This window comes from Carassius carassius, chromosome 37, assembly GCF_963082965.1.
Source record: "Carassius carassius chromosome 37, fCarCar2.1, whole genome shotgun sequence".
Lineage (NCBI taxonomy): Eukaryota > Metazoa > Chordata > Actinopteri > Cypriniformes > Cyprinidae > Carassius > Carassius carassius.
This window is the reverse complement of record NC_081791.1, coordinates 13,993,082-14,016,907: the sequence shown is the minus strand read 5'-3', so window position 1 is coordinate 14,016,907 and position 23,826 is coordinate 13,993,082. Positions and strand designations below refer to the sequence as shown.

Sequence of the window (23,826 nt, the reverse complement as noted above, 5' to 3'; positions counted from 1 at the left end):
AGTTTTTTTTTCTTTCATTCTTTTTATAATATATATATATATATATATATATATATATATATATAATAAATATATATATATATATATATATATATATATATATATATATATATATATATATATACACACACTTCACCAAAATCTTAAAACAACTAAAGAATAATTGATTTTTAGTGCACTAAAGTTTGCTTAATTGTTTATATATATATATATATTTCAGTTTTGCAAGTGCTGTTCGCTCTTGATTTGGAGTTAGACTGAATCGGCAAGTTTATGTGATGGATGCCAGTCACATTATCATAAAACAATTGTGGGGGAAATACAGGAATACAAATGTACTGTATAATCCAGGTATATCTTCATTAAACCCCTGCATCATACGACTTTATCGTGTATTACCAATGCAGATTCAACTCCCAATTCATTTTCATTATGTATGTATTTCATTCTTGAAGTGCATTTAAATATTTTCTGAAAAGCATTCCTTCCCTTGCAACTATGGATATCTACTTTGCCTCCCTTGAGATTGGGAAATATAAATATATACATTACAATGTGTAAAGTTTTCATGTAAAATATACACAAAAATGTTCGACTCTATACATATTGTGATGTAATCTTACAAGCATTTGGTTGAGTAATCAATAAAGTGTGAAGTCTGAACCATTGAATTTTCTCCTACCTGTACACGTTGTTTCTTCGTTGTTTTCAATGATGGGAACTGAGTTTCCTTATATTTTTTTGACTTTTCCCTTATATTATGTAGTAATGTTTTTTCGTTTATAACAGGAGTCTTGGATGGAGGCTCATTGAGTCTTTAAATATAGAAAACAAATGTCTCATATCACGACAACACCAGCATATGAAATGAATGATTTCATTTTATAAAAAAAAGAAGAAGTTTGCACTCGTTTAAATATGCGCCACAGGGTTTCGCTGTCACAGGAGACGCGTCACGCGCGTTTTGGGGTAACAAAGGTTACCATAGTAATTCTGCCACTCTTTGTTTAGTGAGCTCAAACCGTTTACGGTTATTTAAAATGCACATTCATACCGTCGGTTAAGTATACATGTCCAAATATTTGTACATCGATGAAGAAAACTACTGAGAAGGATTCATATCAGTAAAACCACATTATGTGTAAAAGTTACGAGTTCGTAAGATTTTATTAGCAGTTAACGCTAAATTGCGCGTCTCAGCGTTGTAAAACATAACGGAATGTTGCTTTTTAAATGATAATACGCTTTAATTAATGACTTTGGAGTGAGTGAAGTGGTTACTCCATAAGCCAGCATACTCAGTCCACATCTGATGTATGTGCAGTAATATATGAATTAGTTGAAGAGCTTGTCTGAAGGGGCGGATCTGAGCACCGAGGCGCTGCTGACACTTAATGCACTCTGGTCGAGCAGAAACGCGCAGACATCGATCATGCGGGAGATCAGGAATTTGCCTCTCCAAATATCCGAGTAAGTACCAAAGGTCTGCGGTGCGTTTTGAATTGGGAGCTTTATCTTCACACCCGCTTCCAAATGATTTCGTGTTTCCCTGTGCAGCCAGTCCATCTTCCATGACGCTAGCTTCACGGCTAACTAGCCGAAGGGGGAACCATTGACGTAGCTGGCTCGGATTGTACAGGAAATGCATTCTTGGCTAGCAAGACCCATCAGTTATATAGGGCTTGTTATTAATTTGCTCTCTTGCTTGCATATGGCGTTTCGCATCATGACTTAAATTTCTGCAGAAATGCATTAAATGTAACGTTATTGCATTCATTCGTAAATAAAACATAACGGGGTGTTAGATCTTACTTGACGGTAACGTTACATGAGTACATCGTGTGTGCTAGGTGTATGCTGACCTATGAAAGATTAAGAAATGCTATAATAATCTACATCCAGTGTTTCTGGATCATTTGGAGGGTTCACACCCTCCGCTTGTGATCAGCGGAAATATATGGCAAATAATTTTGATTATTAGGTCCTTTTATGTTCCTTTTTTTCGGACTTTAGTGATTCTGTGCGATCGCTTCTCTGAAAGTGATAGGTCTTGTCCAACAGAACTGACCGGTTGTTTCCGCTCGGCCTGTGCTATGGGCCTGTGAACGGAGCCTTTATTACGTAATGGTTGGGTAGGCGGAGTGAGCGTCATTTAGGTGATTACATCCTATCACAGAGAGAGAGGGGGGGAATATCTAGCACTGTCTCGTTTTTTCCCCTCACACACGCAGTATTATTACTTTTGATCTGCCGCAGTTTCTATTTGATATTGTTGCGTAATCTATAACTAACATTCAGATAAACTCTCTGGAGCTATTTCTTGGCTGACCTAATCTACGAGGAATGAGCAGACTGTGTCATGGTAAGTGAGTGCTCTTTAACTCTCCGTGTTGTCATTATCTTAAACGTTGTCAATAAGCACGATAACGTGAGACAAAGTAGAAAAATGTTGACGTTAGACTTTGTTTTACGTAATTTCAAACAAGTTGGACGATAAAAGCTTTGGTCTAAATGCGAATCTCTACTTTAGCCACTTCTGTATGTAGACTTTCCTTTAAGCAAAATGTTGTTTCTTGAGAACACTTAGATAAAACCGTGACTATCTTCGCGGTTGTGGGAATGTGTGTTGTGCTTTAAGTTGACATTGTGTTTGTAAACACATCGCGTGTCTCCTTAATAGAAAATTGAATAATTAACTGATCAATCCAGCGAATCAACAAGTGCGACTACATCATGTACTATATATGTATATTACATGTGGAATAAAGGGTGTGATTCGTATTTTAGAGATTTATAATATGCGTCATATTCGGACAGAGAATGAGTCATTTCTTAAGTAACAAAATGCATATATGTTTGGCAATTTTTCTGCGACAAAGAGATAAGCATCTGAAATGGCCATGTGTCGTGCTCTGAGCCTCGTTGTTGTCAGCACGTGTTTCCTGAGAACTCTCGCGCTTTTCCCACTTCCCAGGAGCGATCAGATAATGCCCCGCGTGAACATCCCGCGCTCGTGATGGCGTCAAAAAGATGAAATCAGCCAAAAAAAAAGAGGGGCACATAATCCATTTATTTAATAATACATTTGTTTAAAAATGTATCTATCTATCTATCTATCTATCTATCTATCTATCTATCTATCTATCGTATGCAGATATAGTCTTAGGTTGATTGATTCTCTTGATCAAACGTTGTAATTTCAAAACATTTGATCTGTAATAACACGCATGCAATTTTAAATTAATTAACAGATTAATAAATTATTTCATTTTAGTCTATTCTGTTTAGCAAAGATTATACAAATACATTAAGATTCATTAAGATTATACTTGAGTTGTCAAAAGATTTTAAACCCGCAATGAAGCACTTGGGTATCTTTTGTCTGCAACTCTTGGCTGGATCTTCTGGCACCACAATTGAGGTCCGTTACAGATTTGTTGAAATGAGGGAATCATAATTCTAGCCATGCTGGCTGTTCTTGCCCCCTGCTGCTTAAAATTCACTCATGTCAAGGTCAGTGTACATCTAGCCATGTCTTGGACAGGCAGGGAGAGGACATTGTCCATGTTTTTCATAGGAGGCAGGTGATGAGAGGCCACCATCTGTTCCTTTGATCAAGCCTCTACATTAAGTAAGAGGGCTTTAGAGGGCTTTAGAGGGTGAAAAAAAAACTGTTTATCTTCAGTGCCCCTTAACCTCTTCCAAAGTTTCACCCTGACCCCCCTCCTCTCCCTGTTTGTGAAAATGATTGCGTTTCTACGGATCAATTCATTGCACTGTTGTCTTACCACAGGGTATGAGCCATTGCACCATCCCTGAGCGTCGGCAGAAGCCTGAGAAGGACGCAAGGGTGTGCACTGTGTTATAAGAACAAGCGAGTGGATATCCAGACATCGGAGAACGAAGAGCAACCACGTGAATTATGTCTTACTATAACCGAGAACTGGTGGTATTTTTTATTAAATATAAACTCTCACAGAGGAACTACCCCTACAATCACATTGAATTTACAGAAGACACAAATCGGACTGATGCGGCGGAAGGGAATGATGATGAGAGGGCAGCAGGAACGACGAGCCTCGTTAATGGCTCCCTAAACGGAACAAGTACTGATTCCAATGGGACCCCACCAAGGTCCCCCGCTTCAACCCCTCAGCGTCAGACAAACGGGACTGGGGGTCTGGATGCAGTAAAGGAGGCGCTTCGCGATTCTGCCAACGAGTTTGAGCTGCGTTATGCCCAAGCATTCAACGACCTGTCCTCGCAGCTCCACATCACGCCTGCCACAGCTTACCAGAGCTTCGAGAGCGTGATGGATGAGGTGTTCCGCGACGGCGTCAACTGGGGCCGCGTCGTGGGACTGTTTGCCTTCGGAGGGGCTCTGTGTGTTGAGTGCGTGGAGAAGGAGATGAGCCCGCTAGTGGGAAGCATCGCAGATTGGATGACCGTCTACCTAGACAACAAAATTCAGCCCTGGATCCAGAGCCAAGGAGGATGGGTGAGTTGAAAGTAACTTCTACCATGTTAGCTTTCTTCAGTTTGGTCGCAAGCAGCCTCTATGTATGTAACCTGTTTGGGTATATGGTTTCGAATTATTTCCATCTCAGAAAATTCTCTTTAAAAGACTCAACAAAGAGAGTAAAATTGCCATTTACTCAGCATCATGTTTTTCCAAAACCTGTAAGACTTTGGTTAATCTTCAAAACTCTAATGAAGATATATTTAATGAAATCTGTGCCTCCATTGAAAGTCCAGTTAACCAAAAGCTAGGTAGAACATCCAAAAAGGTCATAAAGATGTTGTAAGTTAAATCCAGTAGATGAAGGATCTTCTAAGCTGTAATTGTCTGTACTTTCAATGGAGGTACCGAAAATTCCCAGGTTTTATTAAAAATAGCTTATTTTTAGTTTTGAAGATTAAGTCCTATGGGTCTGGAACAACATGAGGGTTAGTAAATGACAGAAATCTAAATTTTTGGGTAGTCTATCCTGTTAAGAATTCTGTTGCCATTTGAGATTCAAATACTGTATGAAGCTTGTAACAGAAAATTGGATGTTATTGATGAAAGAGCATGTTTTGCATGACCAAATCTGCTGGCTCCCTTGGGTCCAGACGGGACTGTTTTTAGCACCTGCCCTCTCTTGGGCCTGGGTGGGGATGCTGAAACTCTGTGGAGGGGGAAGGAATGGGAGATAAGATAGCAAAACCACAGCTACTGGTCAGATGATTATTGATTTCTATAGTCTTAATTCCCAATCAAAATGGAGCAGAGTCAAAAGCGTGTTGGAGATGAGCACGTGTGGTGGAGAATGGAGGGGAATGCAATAACAGGTCATTGTTTTCCTTTCATCTTTTATCTTTTTACTGTTTTCACTTTTTTTCCCTCTGCGTTATTTCCCCTCAGTCAGCTGTCCAATGATGAAAGGCAGGAATGAGTAAAGTCATGTGAAAATCCTTTGTGCTGGTTCTCTTCTTTATGTAGGTTGGACGAGTGGCAGGTAATGGAGGGGTCCTGGTCCAGTCAGCTTTTTCTCTTTGTGATCAGGGCTGCGATCTGATTGGGTGAGGGTGAGATATGGATGTGGATTGTAAAGGTCATTTTTAATAAGACTGGTTTGTCGAATGGTGCAGAGAACAGACTCTGATTAGCAGACTGGTTTTGTTAATGTTGTTTTTTTGTAGTTTAGTTGCTGCTTTTCGTTCTGTCAATGTCATTTACAAAATCATGTTTTGTTTTGTTCTAGAGTGTGCATATTTTTTCTTCCCTTGACATTCTTTTTTTTCTATCTTGTGATGTCTTGATTGCACAAAGAATCTGGAACTGTGTAGAAAGTAAAAGTCAACACGTCATTTTATCTCTGAATTTGGATCTTGAATCTCTAAGCATGTGACCTTAGGAAAGAGAACTTTAAGGCACACAAAAGTCACAGCAAATCTTAAATGTGTAATAAAAAAAAGTTTTCAAACAGGTTTCTCAAACAATCTTTTGTTCATTGTTTGGATAAACAGAAAGAGACTCCAGCCTGTTTTTTTTTTTTTTTATTCAGTCAGTATTTCATGTCATTTAATTGTATCCAATTTTAAGGAATAATATTGCATCAAATTTTTGTTTACAAAAATAACATTTCAGTAAGTGTACAAATTAGACCAAATATTTGAACATTATATATTAATATGAAAATGTGTCAGTATTTTTAATAGTATTTAAACTGTCTTCAGAACCTAGATTTTTCTACTTCAGAAACATTAATGCATTAATCTTGCATATGTGACCCTGGACCAGAAAACCAATGTATTTTTGGCTATTGCTCCAAATAAACCCCAGCGATTTAAGACTTTTGTTGTCCAGGGTCACATATATTCATCAACACTATGCTTTAATTTAAAATAATGCAATTTCTATTTACTACTGAATTACTACGCTATGGTTGTCAAAAAAATAAAAATAATTGTTAAATATTTTTGTCAGTTATTTTGATAGAGATTAACACTGTCAGCTTGAATCGGAAAATTAACCTATGAAAGACGATTGACGATGGAAGTGTGTTGGGCGATTTATTATGCTGTGTTTGAAGACTTCAATGGCACTACAATGGGCTAATGAATGAATTCTTGAGTTTTCACATCCTGAGGCACCCAGCTGTAGGTTTGGTTCATCAGAAATTGTGGGAGTGCGCTCTTCACGTCACTCACGTCACCTCAATGGGGAAAGGAAAATGAGGTCTGTGTGTCTGACATACAAAAGACAGACGTGCATGTGTTAAATGAATGTAGGCCACCTTTCTGTAGACTCCCACTCAATTCTCTTCATCTCCATCACATTCGGCATCACTTTCAGTCTGAACTTATGCAGCAGTTGTCTTAAGGATGCTCTGTCTCAATCAGGCCAATGGTGTGGTGGGGGGAGGCACATATAAGCACATATGCACACTCGATTTCACAGTCGAACTCTAGTGAGCATTTTCCACACATCGACGCATTTTAATGGTGGCTGGGGCTTATCATGCTATTTATTCATCTCGGTTTCTGCTTTGTAATGAGATTTAAAAAGCAGCTGATGTAAAAACCGAATGGTGCAAGCCGTCCCCTTGTTGGAGGAGAAGCTGGGAAAGCCCATTTCAAGTTCCAGTCATTCACACACTTTTCGTATATTCAAATTAATTTAGTATGTGCTAGTTTTCCCCTCCCACACAGCCACAGTTTCAACTACCTTTTTGTATCATTTTCTTTGTGTACGCAGTGCTGGCAGCTGTATGTCGCAGGTGTGTTGCACTACCTGCATGTCAGGCTGTGTTATTCTCTCTCCTGCTCTGGGGAGATCTGCAGTGATGCAGTAATAATAATGCCCTGAGGTGTGGTCACATCAGGTCTTTTGCCTTGTGCATGATCACCATGATGGTTTGGGTTCGAAATTATTAATCATTTATTAACTGTTTGCATCTATAGAAGAATGCAGGAGCAAGTGATTCAGTTTTAGTATTTTTAAACAATTGTTGTTTCGTATTCAATAGAGGGACTGGGAAAGGGAATGACTGACGTGAATGAGTCGCCGCTAATGGAGTCCTGTGCCTGAGGGGGTGGGGATATTACCAATTAGGCTTGAATTATATGTGAATTTGCTCAGTGTAACTGCCTTTGTTCAAATAGGCTAGTACAGGATAAATTGTTTGCAGTCGATGAGAGTTGGAGGGCAGAATAGCAATACAGTGGGATGGGGGATCCATACTTTTTCACTCTTATTACACCTGCTTTGTTCATTATTCCTATGTTAGTCCCTCTGAAATGCTCATTAGCGTCCAGCGAGGTTCCTTCACTATCACTCTGCTCCTAACTAGAACAGTGACTTCCAAACACAACCAATCATTAACTACATACCTCACACACACACACCTAGTAGTGATGCGCTCATGCATGCTGATGAACAAAGGCCCACCTTTAGCACGTTTTAATCACTGTCACCACAACAGAGGTCTTTGTGTGACGTATGGCTGTTACAGAGAGTTTCATCAAATGTATACGCATGCGAATGCAAACACACACATACCGTATACACACACATGCCCTCGTCCCATTGTCTATCATGTTTGCACAAGGAACACCCACGGGACCACCCCCTACTCCCCATCCTCCATCACTTTTACTTTTACTCCTGCTTCCATCTTGTGTCCTTCCTTCCTTTCTTTCAATTCTGTTTCTTTCTTTTGATATATCTCCCCCGCCTTTCCCTTGCTCTCACGTGGGTGGACGTGTTGCAGATCAGACATGCAACAACATGACCGCGTCACCGCCGTTAGTGTCCCCATTCACCCCTTCATTCTGTCTCGTTCACTCTGAATTCATCCGTTCATCCATCATCCCTCCACCTTACTGGTCATCTCTATCGATTTGGCAGGCGCGATGGCCATGCGTGTTTGCGGCCCACCTCCCGCAATCATTCGTCAAGCTCCGATACATCAGCGCCGCCTTCTCTGTGCCTGTGTGTCGCGTGACAGACTATATGTCTGCTTTTGTGCTCTTGGTCAATTGTGTCTGGGTTTGGATTGCGCGTGTCGCATGTTAAATGCAATATGTGCATTATTGTTTCATTTCATGCGTGTTTACACACACATGCCTCTCATTTAAGCAATTATTTCAAGGTATAGCACACACGCTGAGCATGTGATTACCTTAAACAAAGGAGCTGCGGGTGCACACGCATGCATGCAGCATCCAGGTGAGGAGCCTGGCTGTAAAACACACAGTGACAGCAGCAGTGGAGACGCTGATCCAGATGTGATGTTGTCCTCCATAGACACAGGAACTGATCTCATTGTCATTTCATGCTTAAGCTTCAGCAAATGTTTTTGTTGCTGTTGGTTCCTGCTGAGGATTGCTATTCTCAAGGTCATAATTCAGCTCTGACCTTTTGACTCCGTTCATTGCCACATTAGAAATGTTCTTTTTTTATATTTCACAAGGTGACTTCATTTTTTAACTATATCATGCACATGCCTTTTTTATGTTCTTGGTTTGTGTGTGGCTGAATGAGGGAAAATGGCAGTAAACAGATGGTGTGATTCAGTCTGTTCCAGCAGCCTTGTCACCAGCGAGTGAGAGAGAAAGGGGAAAGAGAGATGGAGAAAACGACTAAAGCTATGCTAGTGTACTCCTCTCATGTCACAGGCAGGGGGGGAGACGGGGTTCTGGCCTCACCTTCAAAGAAGGTTGGGCTGATCCATTCTTCCAGGGTCACGGGGGGAAACCGAGCATCCCAAACACAGAAATAATTGTTTTGGTCCATGTAGCTGAAACAGATTTTGAAAAGGTTGTTGTAAAATAAAAGTTTGTCATTAACTTGTTCCAAACCCATGTGACTCTCAACAGTCAAGAGCAGCATCAACATTCTTCGAAATTTCTTCTCTTTTCCGTAGAGGAAAGTCGGAGTTTAAAATAATATAAGGATGACTAAATTACTTGTTTTTTTTTTTTTTTTGGTGAAACATCATTTTAAATGCATACACACATGCCCAACTAAAGCACATTTTTTTCTGTTAGCCGTGATGTTGCTAGTTTCTCTCACCTAAGTGTTTGTGAATACACCTAGTGTATTTTAGCTAACCTTTTCCCACACTTTTTTTCTCGTCTCGTTCCAGTGTTTTTGTACACATTCAACTCCAGTGAATTTAGCTTCTTAGCTGAAGCTCCTCTTTGCTAATTAAAAATTTCCACACACACACTTCTCTGTGTGTTGGGCAGTGGTGTGAAAGAGTGACCTGCACCTTTAAGCCCAGCTCTCCTTATGCACTTTAGCCAAGATTATCCAGCATCATCAAACCGCACTGCAATTAGCCCCTAATAACACAAATAACGGCCCACTGAAAGGACCCGCTAACCTTTTAGCGGCTCTGTCACCATTCCACAGAGTTGTGGATCACATTAAGCTCCTTGTCCATTTGACAGAATTACGACTTTAAAAAAGCAAACTTGCTTTGTTTTCATAAAGGGTCATCTGCTCTTCACTTTTGCTCCTAATGTGCTGTGCTGAACAGATTTTTTGGGTGTATGTATTTTATTACTGTACATACTGTTTCATATGTAAATCAAGCATTGTTTTTAAGAATCTTAGTGTGCATGTGTTTGAATTTATAAGCATATTTGTATTTATGAAATTAAGTCCAGTATCAGTGCTCAACACAGTGTTTCCAGAGATGACTGTCTCAGGTAGGACTGGGAAAATGGCCTGACTCAGAACGTAAACTCAGTCTGAGTGTGTGATGCCTTGCTGATACCAGATTAGGAACAGTGGGTAGAGATCAGAGATCAGGCTTTCTCGCCTGTGCTGCTCTGGACATAACATGACTGTTGCTCTGCTTTAACAGAACTGGTTTATACTGGAAAATCAGGTCATGAGTAATTTCCCTCCTCTCTCTCTTCCTCACTAATTATTCATCTTGTATGTTTTTATATTCTGTCTGGCCCTTTCAGTAAAGCCCCTCTTTTTCTATCTAGTTTTGCCTCATTCATGTATAGCTTCTAGTTAAAATCAGATTACAGAGAAAAATCTGAAGCTCCATCTGTAGGATTAGAATCGGCCATGAATAAAAGGCTTTGGGGTGATGGGGTTGCAGTGATAAAGCCTGTTGATATTATCTCTAAGTGTCATCAGTCATATTGTTATGAGTCTCTTTCTAAGTTCAACCTTGTTCTCCTCCTCAGAAATATATTTTCTGCTCCACTAATGTCACAAAATGGAATTTCAAAAATAATGACTGTTGCAAACAGGATTCTTGAACTCTTCTTCGCCTGCAAGTGGTCGACAAATCAGCTCAAAATTGGTTGTTTAGGCAGGTTAGGTTGCCAGTAACACATACAATCCGAATTCTGGAAAAGTTGGGACGTTTTTTAAATTTTAATAAAATGAAAACTATAAGACTTTCAAATCACATGAGCCAATATTTTATTCACAATAGAACATAGATAACATAGCAAATGTTTAAACTGAGAAAGTTTACAATTTTATGCACAAAATGAGCTCATTTCTGCTACAGGTCTCAAAATAGTTGGGACGGGTCATGTTTACCATGGTGTAGCATCTCCTTTTCTTTTCAAAACAGTTTGAAGACGTCTGGGCATTGAGGCTATGAGTTGCTGGAGTTTTGCTGTTGGAATTTGGTCCCATTCTTGCCTTATATAGATTTCCAGCTGCTGAAGAGTTCGTGGTCGTCTTTGACATATTTTTCGTTTAATGATGCGCCAAATGTTCTCTATAGGTGAAAGATCTGGACTGCAGGCAGGCCAGGTTAGCACCCGGACTCTTCTACGACGAAGCCATGCTGTTGTTATAGCTGCAGTATGTGGTTATGCATTGTCCTGCTGAAATAAACAAGGCCTTCCCTGAAATAGACGTTGTTTGGAGGGAAGCATATGTTGCTCTAAAACCTTTATATACCTTTCAGCATTCACAGCGCCTTCCAAAACATGCAAGCTGCCCATACCGTATGTACTTATGCACCCCCATACCATCAGAGATGCTGGCTTTTGAACTGAACGCTGATAACATGCTGGAAGGTCTCCCTCCTCTTTAGCCCAGAGGACACGGCGTCCGTGATTTCCAACAAGAATGTCAAATTTGGACTCGTCTGACCATAAAACACTATTCCACTTTGAAATAGTCCATTTTAAATGAGCCTTGGCCCACAGGACACGACGGCGCTTCTGGACCATGTTCACATATGGCTTCCTTTTTGCATGATAGAGCTTTAGTTGGCATCTGCTGATGGCACGGCGGATTGTGTTTACCGACAGTGGTTTCTGAAAGTATTCCTGGGCCCATTTAGTAATGTCATTGACACAATCATGCCGAAGAGTGATGCAGTGTCGCCTGAGAGCCCGAAGACCACGGGCATCCAATAAAGGTCTCCGGCCTTGTCCCTTACGCACAGAGATTTCTCCAGTTTCTCTGAATCCTTTGATGATGTTATGCACTGTAGATGATGAGATTTGCAAAGCCTTTGCAATTTGACGTTGAGGAACATTGTTTTTAAAGTTTTCCACAATTTTTTTACGCAGTCTTTCACAGATTGGAGAGCCTCTGCCCATCTTTACTTCTGAGAGACTCTGCTTCTCTAAGACAAAGCTTTTATAGCTAATCATGTTACAGACCTGATATCAATTAACTTAATTAATCACTAGATGTTCTCCCAGCTAAATCTTTTCAAAACTGCTTGCTTTTTTAGCCATTTGTTGCCAACTTTTTTGAGACCTGTAGCAGGCATTAAATTTTAAATGAGCTAATTAAGTGGATAAAAGTGTAAAATTTCTCAGTTTAAACATTTGCTACATTATCTATGTTCTATTGTGAATAAAATATTGGCTCATGTGATTTGAAATTCCTTTAGTTTTCATTTTATTAAAATTTAAAAAACGTCCCAACTTTTCCGGAATTCGGGTTGTAGTTCTTACATTTTTTTTAGAAGAATGTGGAGCATCTGTGATTTAAAAAGCATGACTATATCTTGGCATCACACCATTCTTGTACTTGCATGCATGCTCTGTTTCAGCATCATCCAATATGCATTATGTCTTCCAGTCTGTTTCTTGACAAATATCCCCAGAGGCTGTGTCTGCCTGTAAGAGCAGGTTTAGGTCAGAGGTTGGAAAATCTGGCTGCATGTGCGTGTCCAAATATCTGTATGTATATGGACGTATTTAGTCTGCATGTGTCCCAGCTCATTGTGATTTGGCTGACAGAATAGGAGCTGATGGTGATGTCTCCCCCGTGAGATGCGGAACAGATTGGAGTCTGAACCCCACTCTCCTGACTCATTAATCTTCTCTTTAATTTCATTTACGGTACGCACAAACATTGCCACATTGCCAAGCAAGCACAAAAGACACCTCCCACAGACATATCCTCCAGATATGCGACCTAAAATAAAACCGGGAGGTGTGCTGCTCTGATTACTCTGCATGCTGTGATCTGATTGGATGTTTGTGGTCTAAATTTCATTTGGGCCGTGGGTTTAGTAGTCTGTTTTGTTGCTCTAACTGTCAGCTAAATTTGAGGCGTGGGTCTTCAGACCCATGTTTGTTTCAGGTGTCATCTCCTCTCACTAAACAGTTGCATAATGAAACACTAATGATGTTTCAGGGCAAGGACTGATGTAGTTGGGAAAATTGGATGTAGGAGAATAGTTTATAAACTGAGAACAGTTAGTGCGGTTACTGTGAATGAGGCAACAGAGTTGCTGGAAAAATCATCTGTTCAGGCAAGTGTTGCTGTGGTTTCAAGGTGACTGTACTTTCTTGGGAAATGGATGTTTGGTTCATCAAGGTCGCTGCTTCCTGTATTTGGATTACTAAAATGTTAAACCAATAGAGAACCTTTCCGTTGGTGTCCGTTGCCAAACTTTAAGTGATTAGAAGTGGCTGATATTAGTGTTTCTTTTATTTTTAATTATTATTATTAATTTATTGGTCAATATTATATATTTTATTACCCTTTAGGATCACCATTTTACACAATTTTAACACTGTTAACTGTAGTCTTCTCTAAAAGTACATTATAATATCAGACCTGCCAACCTGTATGCATTTTGCGTAGCGGCTTGTCTTACGATTTGTCACTCTAAACTACGCAAAAATTCTAGTGACACCTCTGTCCGTGCGCAGTATTCAACACAAACAACAGAAAAAGATGAAGAGGTAAACCAATCAGAGTGTTCTTTTTTTCTTTTTTCTTTTTTTTTTGCATTTTAATAATTTTTTGCATTTTATTTATCTCCTAGTAGCATATAGTTTCAGTTCAAAGCAGTTTATGCTCGACCCGTTGGATGCTCTGACAGAAAGGCTGCATGTGAGGCTGGCAGAGACTCGCGGTTTAATGTGTTTGAGATGTGCTATTTTGCAAGGTTTGTGATATTAAAGGTGCAATAAGAGATCTTGGAAAATGCTAACATTAGCCTGATAGCACTGAAAGCGAACGTCCCACCCTCCCTGCAATAGCCGTCCCCCCTGAACGCATTTACGCTCTCAGACCACAATACCAGAGACAACATTACTACAATAGGCTACATCAGCAGTTCCCAATTCCAGTCCATGTTCCAAAGTGAAGTAAACCCCTGCTCAGGGAGTAGGGAGCAATGAACATGGTGTAGGGATCATATAGATTGGAACACAGTTCATTTACGTAGCTCAAGTTGGTAATCTGAATGGGGTGTGTTAACGAAGTGAGACATGCAAAAACATGTGCGCGAGCACTGGAATTTGGAACCGCTGGGCTACATCATGTTTCATTAACGAGAAAATGTTAAAAGTACAGTGCGCGAGGTATTCTCATACATAGGTTGACAGGCAGGTAGGAAAGCTATTTAAAATGACTGTACCGAGCGTATTGATTGGACGTACATTTCTTGGTCCTACGCCTTTCACAGAATATATAAATACATTTAAACCACTTTACTTAATGATTACCATTGAGATTACCAACAAAAATTTTTTCTGAAGACAATCACCTATTACACCTTTAAATGTTCATTAGTCATTCAACGATTTGTTTAAAATAAATAAATGCATATATTAATGCTGATGGCAAACGAGAAAGTATTACAATGATTGCCTATTAATAATAATATAAATGTTATCGTTATAATACTTTTTGTATACATTAATTCCTTTGTTTAACCATTCTATCTGATTATAAGACAGACTTCTATCCACATTAGACAAAACTGTTAACAACGGCGGCGAACGAGGGAGAATGTGAGCACTGTGTGCTCAGGCACTGCCACTCTCGGTCACAGCGCGTCCGCCGTCAAAATAAAAGTCCCACCTCATACACATAGGCCAAGCAGAAAAACTGCTTGCCAATCGACTGATGCCAATAATTGCAAAATGCCAAATATCGGCCTTGGCGATATATCAATCAACCACTACACTAAACCCACAGATCATAATCCAGACAGAGATTCTTGCTCTCTATAATACATGTTTGCCTGGCCTGTAAGTGTGTGCTGATGTCCTTGACAGCTAAAATGGTAAATACCAGGCTGACATCAGAAATCCCATTTGCTGTAAAACACCTTCACAGCATCACCCTCTTAGAGTAAGTGAGATCACACTGTTGACATGAACTGAAGCAAAGATGACCATCAGTTTGATCAGAAATTAAGTAACTGTGGCAAACCCAGTCTTTGACCTTGTTGTTGTTTATTTTGACCCTTAAAATGTTGCAATGCAATTTCACCTTCTTAAACTGACATCCTGTTTGTTTTGCAACATTTGTGTAATTCTCAAATGACCATGGCTGGCACATTTCCTGCCTTGTGATGGTTTAGGTGGGTTTGTTTTGCTTCAGTCCTCTTTTTACCTCCTTTTCTTTCTTTTTTTGTCTTACTCTCTTCACCATCTCTGCAGTCATGGACTGGGAATTTCTGGTTTCAGCTTGAAGTCTGAGTGACTCAGCAGAGATTGAGTGAGAAACAGCAAGGCCGGTTGTTGATGCCGCACAGTTGGAATTGAATTTTTTTTCCTCCCTCAAGCCTGTTTGCCATCAGCTGATTTCCACACAGGAATGAGGATGCACAGCATTCCTCAGCGATCACGAGGAAATCCTGGCCTTCTGGCTTCTTTGTAATCGTTCTGCTCAGTACTGGTGTGCAGGCTTTACAGCAGAAAAGATCCCACTGGCTTCCTCTTGTCTCGCCACTCAGGCTCAGTGCATTTTAAAAAGGCTAGAAGGTATCTCAGAGCGAGAGTCTATTTTGTTTTGCTAGGAAACCTCTTTAACATTCCAGGTTGTTGTCTCATCTGCTGGGAACTCTGCTTCTTTATGTGGTTTCCGGCCTCGGGCTGTAGATATCCAGGATTAGCTCTTTTAATATTACTATTGCTTAGGGTCAAGGCTTTTAACAAACACATAATCCTAAGGATTAACTGTGTAACTTGACCTGCATAGTTTATGCTTTGGACATCAATGATACCTCATGCGGTTTGTTGAGAAGATTATTAATGCTATTATTTTTCTAAATTATCAGACCATTCTCACTATTGGTCACATTACAGTGATAACATCACAAACGTGTTCTGTGTGGATTACATTCATGTAGAGCTGCACGATAATGGTTAAACTGATAATAAAAATTATTTTGATTAAAATTGTTAATAATGATTATTCTATCAATGCAATTACATTTCATGTGTCCTTTAACCAACCTCCACTGATTATACACTGACTTAATTTAACCAACTATGATAATACAAAACTCATGGTTTTGGTTAGCGTTTTGTAATCTGTATTCACTTTAGATTTTCTCATCCCTCACTAGCTTCTGTACAGACACACCAGTGTTCTCTAATCAGTACAGAAAAGCGGCCACGCTGTGTTTCTGTGAACATGTTATGTTCTAAGTGTGTGCATCATCAATCATCTGGCTGAAAACAGAACAAGCTGTTCTGGAAAGCAAGTGACTGTCTTCACAAACGCCATGGCAAGGGTTAAAGGGTCAGGATGGTGTAACAGTGGAGAAACCCAGTGCTCTGACTCGACCGAACCTGACTGAACTCTCTATACGACACTCCCATAATCTCCCAAACACACACACATGCACACACAATCTCTCTCTTTCATGAACAAATTGCTCCTCTCCTAACAGGATGAGGCTGGGCTTGATGTAATACACTGATGTCAACAGAGTAGCTCATTAGTGGTATTGTAACTGTAGCGATATAGTGGTGAGGATGACTTTGTGTTTCTGTGGTCTCATCATCTGTGCCAGTTTATATACCCCTCTAGTACCTCTCCTTCAGATAGGGCTACATGCCTAGCAGCCACAGCTACCTAGCAGCCGGTATCTCTTCGGAGCGTTCACACAACCTCAGCAGCACTGTTTGGAACCAGTAAAAATCTGGTTTTCTTGACAGATTGTGTTTGTGTACAAATGCTGTCTTACTCAGTCACACCTACAGTTTGGGAGTGGATCTTTTAAGGTGTTGTTGCAAGATATACAGAGAGTCACGTTGGTTAATGATCTGTTTAAAAAGCGAGTCACAAATGCTGTCATGGTGGTCAGGCGTATTACACTGTGTTGTTAGAGACATGTCAGGGCATGTGCTGTACCTGACTCAGTGGTTTTGGGATTATTAAACCCCTAGATTTTGTTAAAAGGTTAGTTCACCCAAAAATGAAAGTTCTGTCATCAGTTACTCATCCTCATGTCATTCCAAACCCATAAGATTTTAGTTCATTTTCAAGAAATGAAGACAACCTGAGATTTGTTTTGCTCTAAATACTCTAGAAAAAGATTGTAAAATAAATCCATATGAATCACACATTAAGAAAGCACATTTGAGCACCCGTTTACTATATTCAGTGTGCTCTGTATGTGCACTGATCAATGTTTATATATAAATAATAGCTGAAATTAAACATGTTCATATAAAATCTTTCTTCAGAAAACTTGGATTAAACCGCTCGATTAATATAGATTCATTTTATCACCTCTTTTTGAATTTTATTAAAGCCTTGTGCTGAATACAGATTCAATGTTATCTTTCGTTAGTAAATATAAGAAAAAAATCTAAAATGCCTGGTGAAATAGAAACTAATGAACTGGAATTGTAGTTGACTGTAATTGCTTGACACTGAGGCTTATTATTGGTGTTTACTAAGGCACTCATTACTATTCCTTATTTTGGAGATTAAAATAAAGCCCTGTTAATTTTTTAGCTTATGATTAGTTCCTCAAAGCTTTTTATGTATGACACAGAGATATTTTGCTTATATACTTCAGCATGAAAGATGTCAGCTCAAAAGGTAAAGACACACCTCCATATCTGCCCCTCCTGGATCCACCTATAATATGTACTGCCTGTGCCTGCCCTGTACTCAACCGCACATATAAAACATAAAACACTGGATGTATGCTGCTGTGAGTTGCACCATAATCTTACTGCCAACAAGCATGCCTTAACATGTCTTAGATTTGTGACATGGACTGTAATCAGAGAGTCACATTCATGTCATACCAATCTCTATTGTTCTCACCTTGTTCTCACGGTTTCACAGAATGATACTCATACATGTGTGTGTGTGCATTAGGCTTGATTCTGCTTTCAGGTCATACTATTAGCATTCCTGCAGGGGTTACTCATGTACCTGTTAAAGGGTGATGCAAATTCATGCCATCAGACTGCATTGACTGCAGCACGCCCTCTCTATTCGCCATTCATGATGAGGTCAGCGTGGGGCATGTGTAAAATACCTAAGGTTGACAAAGGTGTGCCTGAGGAAGTGCAGAGAAATTATATTTACTCTTCATTGTGCATTGACACAGTATTTAACTTTATACTAGATTGTTCTCATAATATTGTAAACATTCTGTAGGATTGTACAGTACAGCGTGTTGGGTTAGTTTTTTTTTTTTAAGTGGAGGTTTGCTCAACTTGAGCTTGACTGTCGTATTGCTGCTGTTTGTTTTTTTACTATTTGTTACATATATGACTCAAACATCAAATTATGTTGTTTGTCTGTAGTTATTCTTAGCATTCATTTTTAATCATGTTTTAGAGTTTTATACAGAATTGTAAAAGTCTAGTTGTTAGTTCTATGATTAATAATAAAGCATTGTAATAATTATCATGAGTAATGATGTTGTTGTTTATCATAAATTTGTGCATATATGAGGTGTTTTTGTGGGTGTTTTGGAGTGAAAGTGAGTGGAGGTCTGGACTTGTGCTGTCACTGTTTGTGATAACCCCTCTGCTCTGGAACTGCTGGTCTGTTATCAGCCTCCGCCACTCCCATCACCCCTCCCTCACACTGACGAAATCAATTCCTATGAATTTCAACTTGTTCCTATGTAAATCACTAATCTTTCTACTTTATTGCGCAAATCTATGCAACGGACATCTCCTTGACTTCACCTGTCACACATTTCATATCCAAACACTCCTACTTGATTGTCTCTTACTTCCTGCTCCTCATCCAGCTCTTTCATGCTCTTTGTCAGTTAAAACAAAGTACCTGTCAATAAATTTGACAGCTCCACCCCAGATTATATAACCAAGGTTTACAGTGGGGAAAATATTTATTTGATCCCCTGCTGAATTAAGTTTTCCCACTTACAAAAAAAAAAAAAAAGAAAGGTCTGTGATTTTTATGGTAAGTTTATTTTTACGGATAGAGTCAGAATACCAACTAGGGCTGCAACTAATGATTATTTCGATAATCAATTAGTTGGTTGATTATTTTTGATTAATCTGTTTTAAAGCTTTTTTTTTTATTTTATTGACAAAAAACACACACTTCCACATTTTGCCCAATGTCCTTCAAACAAACATGCCAACTGAATGCTATGAAAACATAGAGTGCTTGCTTAACGATTTATGCCACCTGCCATAGTATTTATTTACATAACAAAGATGGCTTCCTATGCCCTTCATAACAGCTTGCATTCTTGCTGGCATTGTTCATGTACTCTTTGACTGTATTTTGATCTGGAAAAAAAATATTATAATACTATCTGCCTTTCTTACATAGATGACAGCAATAATTATATTGTAGCATTAAAAATAGCCAACTACTGTTACTAAAGAGCTTATGCATATTGGAGGACTGACCAATACAAAAAGCTGAACATTTATGTTCCATCTCCTGATTGTGCTTTTTAATTAGCAATAGCTGATCATTTTTAATATATTTGGTCTGCTTGGCCATATACCAAAGTTTGTTCTCAGTGTTTTATCATATTTTCAAATTTTAACTTAATAGTATCACTAAAATATATCCGTATTACACCAGGCATCAGCCACCTGCCCGTTTTTATTCTGAAAAATCCAAATTAAATAAGCAGTCAAATAAACTTCTTCCTGCTACATGCTGTGACACCTCCTCCTGTTTAGTTTCATTCCTTGTAAAGAGAAACGCTGATAAATGACTGATAAATGTTGCGACAGTGCACATTTTGAACCCGCGTCGGATGGTTTCATTTAAATCCTCCACATTCTTCTTCCCACATTTGCAAGCTTGTGTAGATAACTAGGGCAAAGGGAAAGACTGGAGGATGACATCAGTCTTCTTTAGTGGAAAACAGGGGTGGGCGTCTGAGGGTTGTGTGTGTGTGTTGTAATCAGCTACATGCACAAAATATTTTCCTCTTGATCAATGCATTGCTCTACCTTTTTTAATGAACACAAAACATGTTTTTGAGTCATATTAGATTTTGACTGCAGTGCTTCGATTGAGTTATTTCAGCCTCAGTCTGGAGTTGGTGTGCTCTACTTCTGTGTATGTTCCCTGAGGAAATAGGTTACGTTATAAAGCCTGAAATCCCCTTTTAGCTTTTCAGATAAAAATGGCCTTGCTACAGAATCCTGCTGAGAAACGAGGTTAGTGAAGTCTTAGAAACAGGCATGGTAAATCTCGCCCCCTGGTGGTCACACTGTGCACAAACTTGTCACAGGAAGGGCGGGATTATTGGAAGGCCTGGGAGGGAGGGGCACTGAAGAGTTCAACCATTGGCTGAAATGAGCTTGTCAGTTATTGGATGGTTGAGTGTGGTAATACGTTTCCTCCTATGAATAGCTTATACAGTATTTGTTAGTGTTTCAGTTACCTTAACTGTACTACTGATGGGGCTGTGGTAATTGTTTATTTCAAGTAATTAAGTGTTAGTTCATGTTAATAATAACTATTTTATATATATGTTAATGTTTTCATAAAATGTACTGGTTTATGAGTCTGCTCCTATAGAAAATAATCTCATTCTAAGCTGTTTTGTGTGTGTGTGTGCAGGAACGCTTTGCAGAGATCTTTGGAAAAGATGCAGCAGCAGAGAGCAGAAAATCACAAGAAAACTTCAAAAAGTGGTTGCTGGTGGGAATGGTCTTGCTCACGGGTATTGTGGTCGGGTCACTTATTACACAGAAACGCCTGTGAGGATCAGGATAACTGAAGATCCAAATACACCCACTGCTTCAATTAGAACTCCTGCTAACATGAAGAAACGTAAAAAAAAAAAAAAACCATTTGTTTTGGATTTATTTGTTTCCCTTTTATTGCCAAGAAGTTTGATGTTTACATCCCACCATGTACTGTTGACTGAATGGAGCGCATCTGATGTGATATCACATGATCCAGACTGCATGAGGGGGCTTTGCTTTTTAGCTGACTTTGATCTAGAGCTGACTAGGATCTAGCTAACCCATGTCTCCTTAAACCCTGTTTAACAAAATGAGAAAAATGACTAAAGAAGAACATTTGATAAAAAACTTCTTTCTTTGTGTCTGTAATTGTTATTTTTTGTTGTTTATAAATAATTATTTTCAGCTTTATCATAAGTCTTTTTAAGTATCCTTAATATTTTCTCGTTTTCAGAGACTGGCAAAACTGAGAAGGATACAAACATTTTATCTTTGAATCTAATTTAAGCTTTTTTGTGATTCTTGAGTTAATGACCCAATGAGAGAGAAGTAGTCATTTAATCCGCACTGACATTTTTAAGGAAAGTTGTTGCTGTCTGGAGTGCCAGATATCAGAGAACAGAGGTGCTGAGAACAGAGAGGAACCTCTTTGGGCCCAGCACTACATTTGAGGGCCTGCTTCCCCTGTGATCTCTCTATCATTAGAGGACAGTGTGGAGAGCAGATGAAAAATGTCTGTGTGTGTGTGTGTGTTCACCCAATTATTGTTCTGTTTTTTTCCAGTGCAAATTTGATGAGGATTTAAATGTGTGAAATCCTCTGGAGCATCTAAATTAAAGGACCAACAGTTATGATAAATTGTTTTGTTGTGAAAGAAAGTTCTGTATGTTCATTGCAGTTTGATTTATTAAACCTAACTTCAGCTTCAGATGAAACTCTTTATACCTTAGAGATTGTTGTAACTAGAGCTAGAGGAGACACCGATACACAAGGAGTAAGTTAAGCAGGTCACTCTTGATGTATGTGTGGCTACCTTTCACTGTGTACACAGAAAATGTAACCGAAAACGGCAGAAAGATTATTAGAATATTAGATTAAACCATATTGCCACAAGAGCGCTGGGTGTCTTGTATGGCCTTGAGAATGAAGATATAAGTAGAATACTGATCTAGCTGTTGTGACAAGCTAATAGTCATTGAGTTTTTGTTTCACTTCTTTATGAAATGTCATTTGAAGTTTTGTTGGTAAGCAGAAGTTTAAGACTTGCAGCAGACTTAACTTTTCAGAGCCAAGCTAAAATGCAAATCTCACTTTTGGTCCCTTAGCATTCACATTTCCAAATGCAAATGTTACTTAAACCGATATTTGAGCATTTTATGGTTTTGATGAGTTGACCCTTACCGTGTAATGTTAATGGTCCACGATGTTTTAAATATTGGCAAAAAAAAAAACTTTAGTATTTGACTCAACTTATTTCTTTTAACACCTTAAAGTTAGGCTTCGTAGTCTGTTTTCTCTCTCTCTCTCTCTCTCTCTCTCTCTCTCTCTCTCTCTCTTCTTCTTCTTCTTCTTCTTCAAATTCTTCATGTTTTTGAAAGCAAACCTCCGAATAGTTGGGATAAATCTCTTCTCCGTCTCCTCACAGCTCCTGATTCCCGCCGAGTTTCATTTTAAACGCTTTGCTGTCAGAGAGGTTATTCGCGAGTGTCAGTTCACGCGCGCACCTGCTTCTTTCCGCTCAGTCGTTTCAAACTCGTTAAAGCGCCCGGAGATGTGGAGAAATGATCTCTAGAACTCAAAACATCATTAATTCAAACAGGACGTCAAGTAGAATATTCTTCGCCTTTTTCGAGTTGTGATGATGATTGACAAGCGGGTTAATTCAAACAGAAGTGATTGAAGCTGTGGTGGTACAGGTGTGTTTCATGCCTCCGCCCCAGTTGGAGATCTCGTGGGGAAACTGAGATCGTTTGGTGTGTCAATCAAAACATACCAATCATTAGCGTAACGTCCTTTGAGACCTAACCCAGGAAAGAGACGTCTAGTGTTCCGCGGATCGTTAAGCATGTCTGGAATAAAGTTTTTAGCCTAGTCCCCGATCCGCTAGTTATAATGTATAATAACGTGATACACTTTCTCTTTTCTTAAATACAACCTTTCTAAAATATTGCTAATAGTTTACGTAATGATTTAATGAAGTAAACGTAATAAAAACACGCTACACAAACAATACATCTGAAAGTCATTACAATCCGGATGGGTAACGCGTTACTCTGTAGCTTCATTCAGAGGTAGGTCTACATCACATGGCGTGAATAAATTGGCTTGCAAATCTAGTTTCCTGCTGACTTGAAGTTTGATATGAAGAAATTTAACAGTTTTGACATTCAATCCAATAGCCCCCTTTTAAACTTATAAGTTGCAAGTGAAGTGTTTAATAACAATGTACAAATTATAGTTGGTGAGTCTCAGCAAATTCAAATTGCAGACATTTACACTTTTTGCTGCTCCGTAGACACTGATTTCACAGAATACATTCAGTGTTATGAAATTTGCTGCTTGCATGCTTAGTCTGTGTCTGTTTGTCATGTTGCGGAGTGTGTGTGTGTGTGTGGTGAGTTTGACAGTATGCTTAAGAGTGAAATGTACCAGCATTGGCACTACACTATGTAAACTAGTTAACTTAAATGACAATTAGACTAGCTCATCATAGCTTAGTGAAAATATTTAACCCATTTGATCATTTGAAAATATTATTTATGATATTTGGTGTAAACTCATATTGTTCCTTCCTATGGCCTTAAACTCCATTATATTTTTTTGATGTGTATTTGTTTCTTATTGTGTTTATATTTAGCCAACTTAACCTAGAGGACAAAAAAGAAAACTATTTTTTTAAGGTTTTGGGTTTATTTAAACGGCTTCACC

At 39.0% G+C, this 23,826-nt stretch overlaps 1 protein-coding gene across 2 annotated transcripts; it reads left to right on the top strand.

Moving 5' to 3' along the window:
• Nucleotides 1-1,030: 1,030 nt before the first annotated feature.
• On the top strand, nucleotides 1,031-22,013 carry bcl2l1 (BCL2 like 1). Of its 2 annotated transcripts, XM_059527619.1 has the most exons (5): nucleotides 1,031-1,483; nucleotides 2,314-2,362; nucleotides 3,794-4,498; nucleotides 20,771-21,486; nucleotides 21,521-22,013. In XM_059527619.1, exons 3-4 carry the CDS (start codon nucleotides 3,923-3,925, stop codon nucleotides 20,912-20,914), a joined length of 720 nt encoding a protein of 239 aa, XP_059383602.1. In that variant the 5' UTR covers nucleotides 1,031-1,483; nucleotides 2,314-2,362; nucleotides 3,794-3,922; the 3' UTR covers nucleotides 20,915-21,486; nucleotides 21,521-22,013. The 2 variants fall into 2 exon arrangements, with proteins under 2 accessions (XP_059383602.1, XP_059383601.1); XM_059527618.1 differs by lacking the exon at nucleotides 2,314-2,362 and having other exon boundaries at nucleotides 1,031-1,470.
• The last annotated feature ends 1,813 nt before the right edge of the window (nucleotides 22,014-23,826 follow it).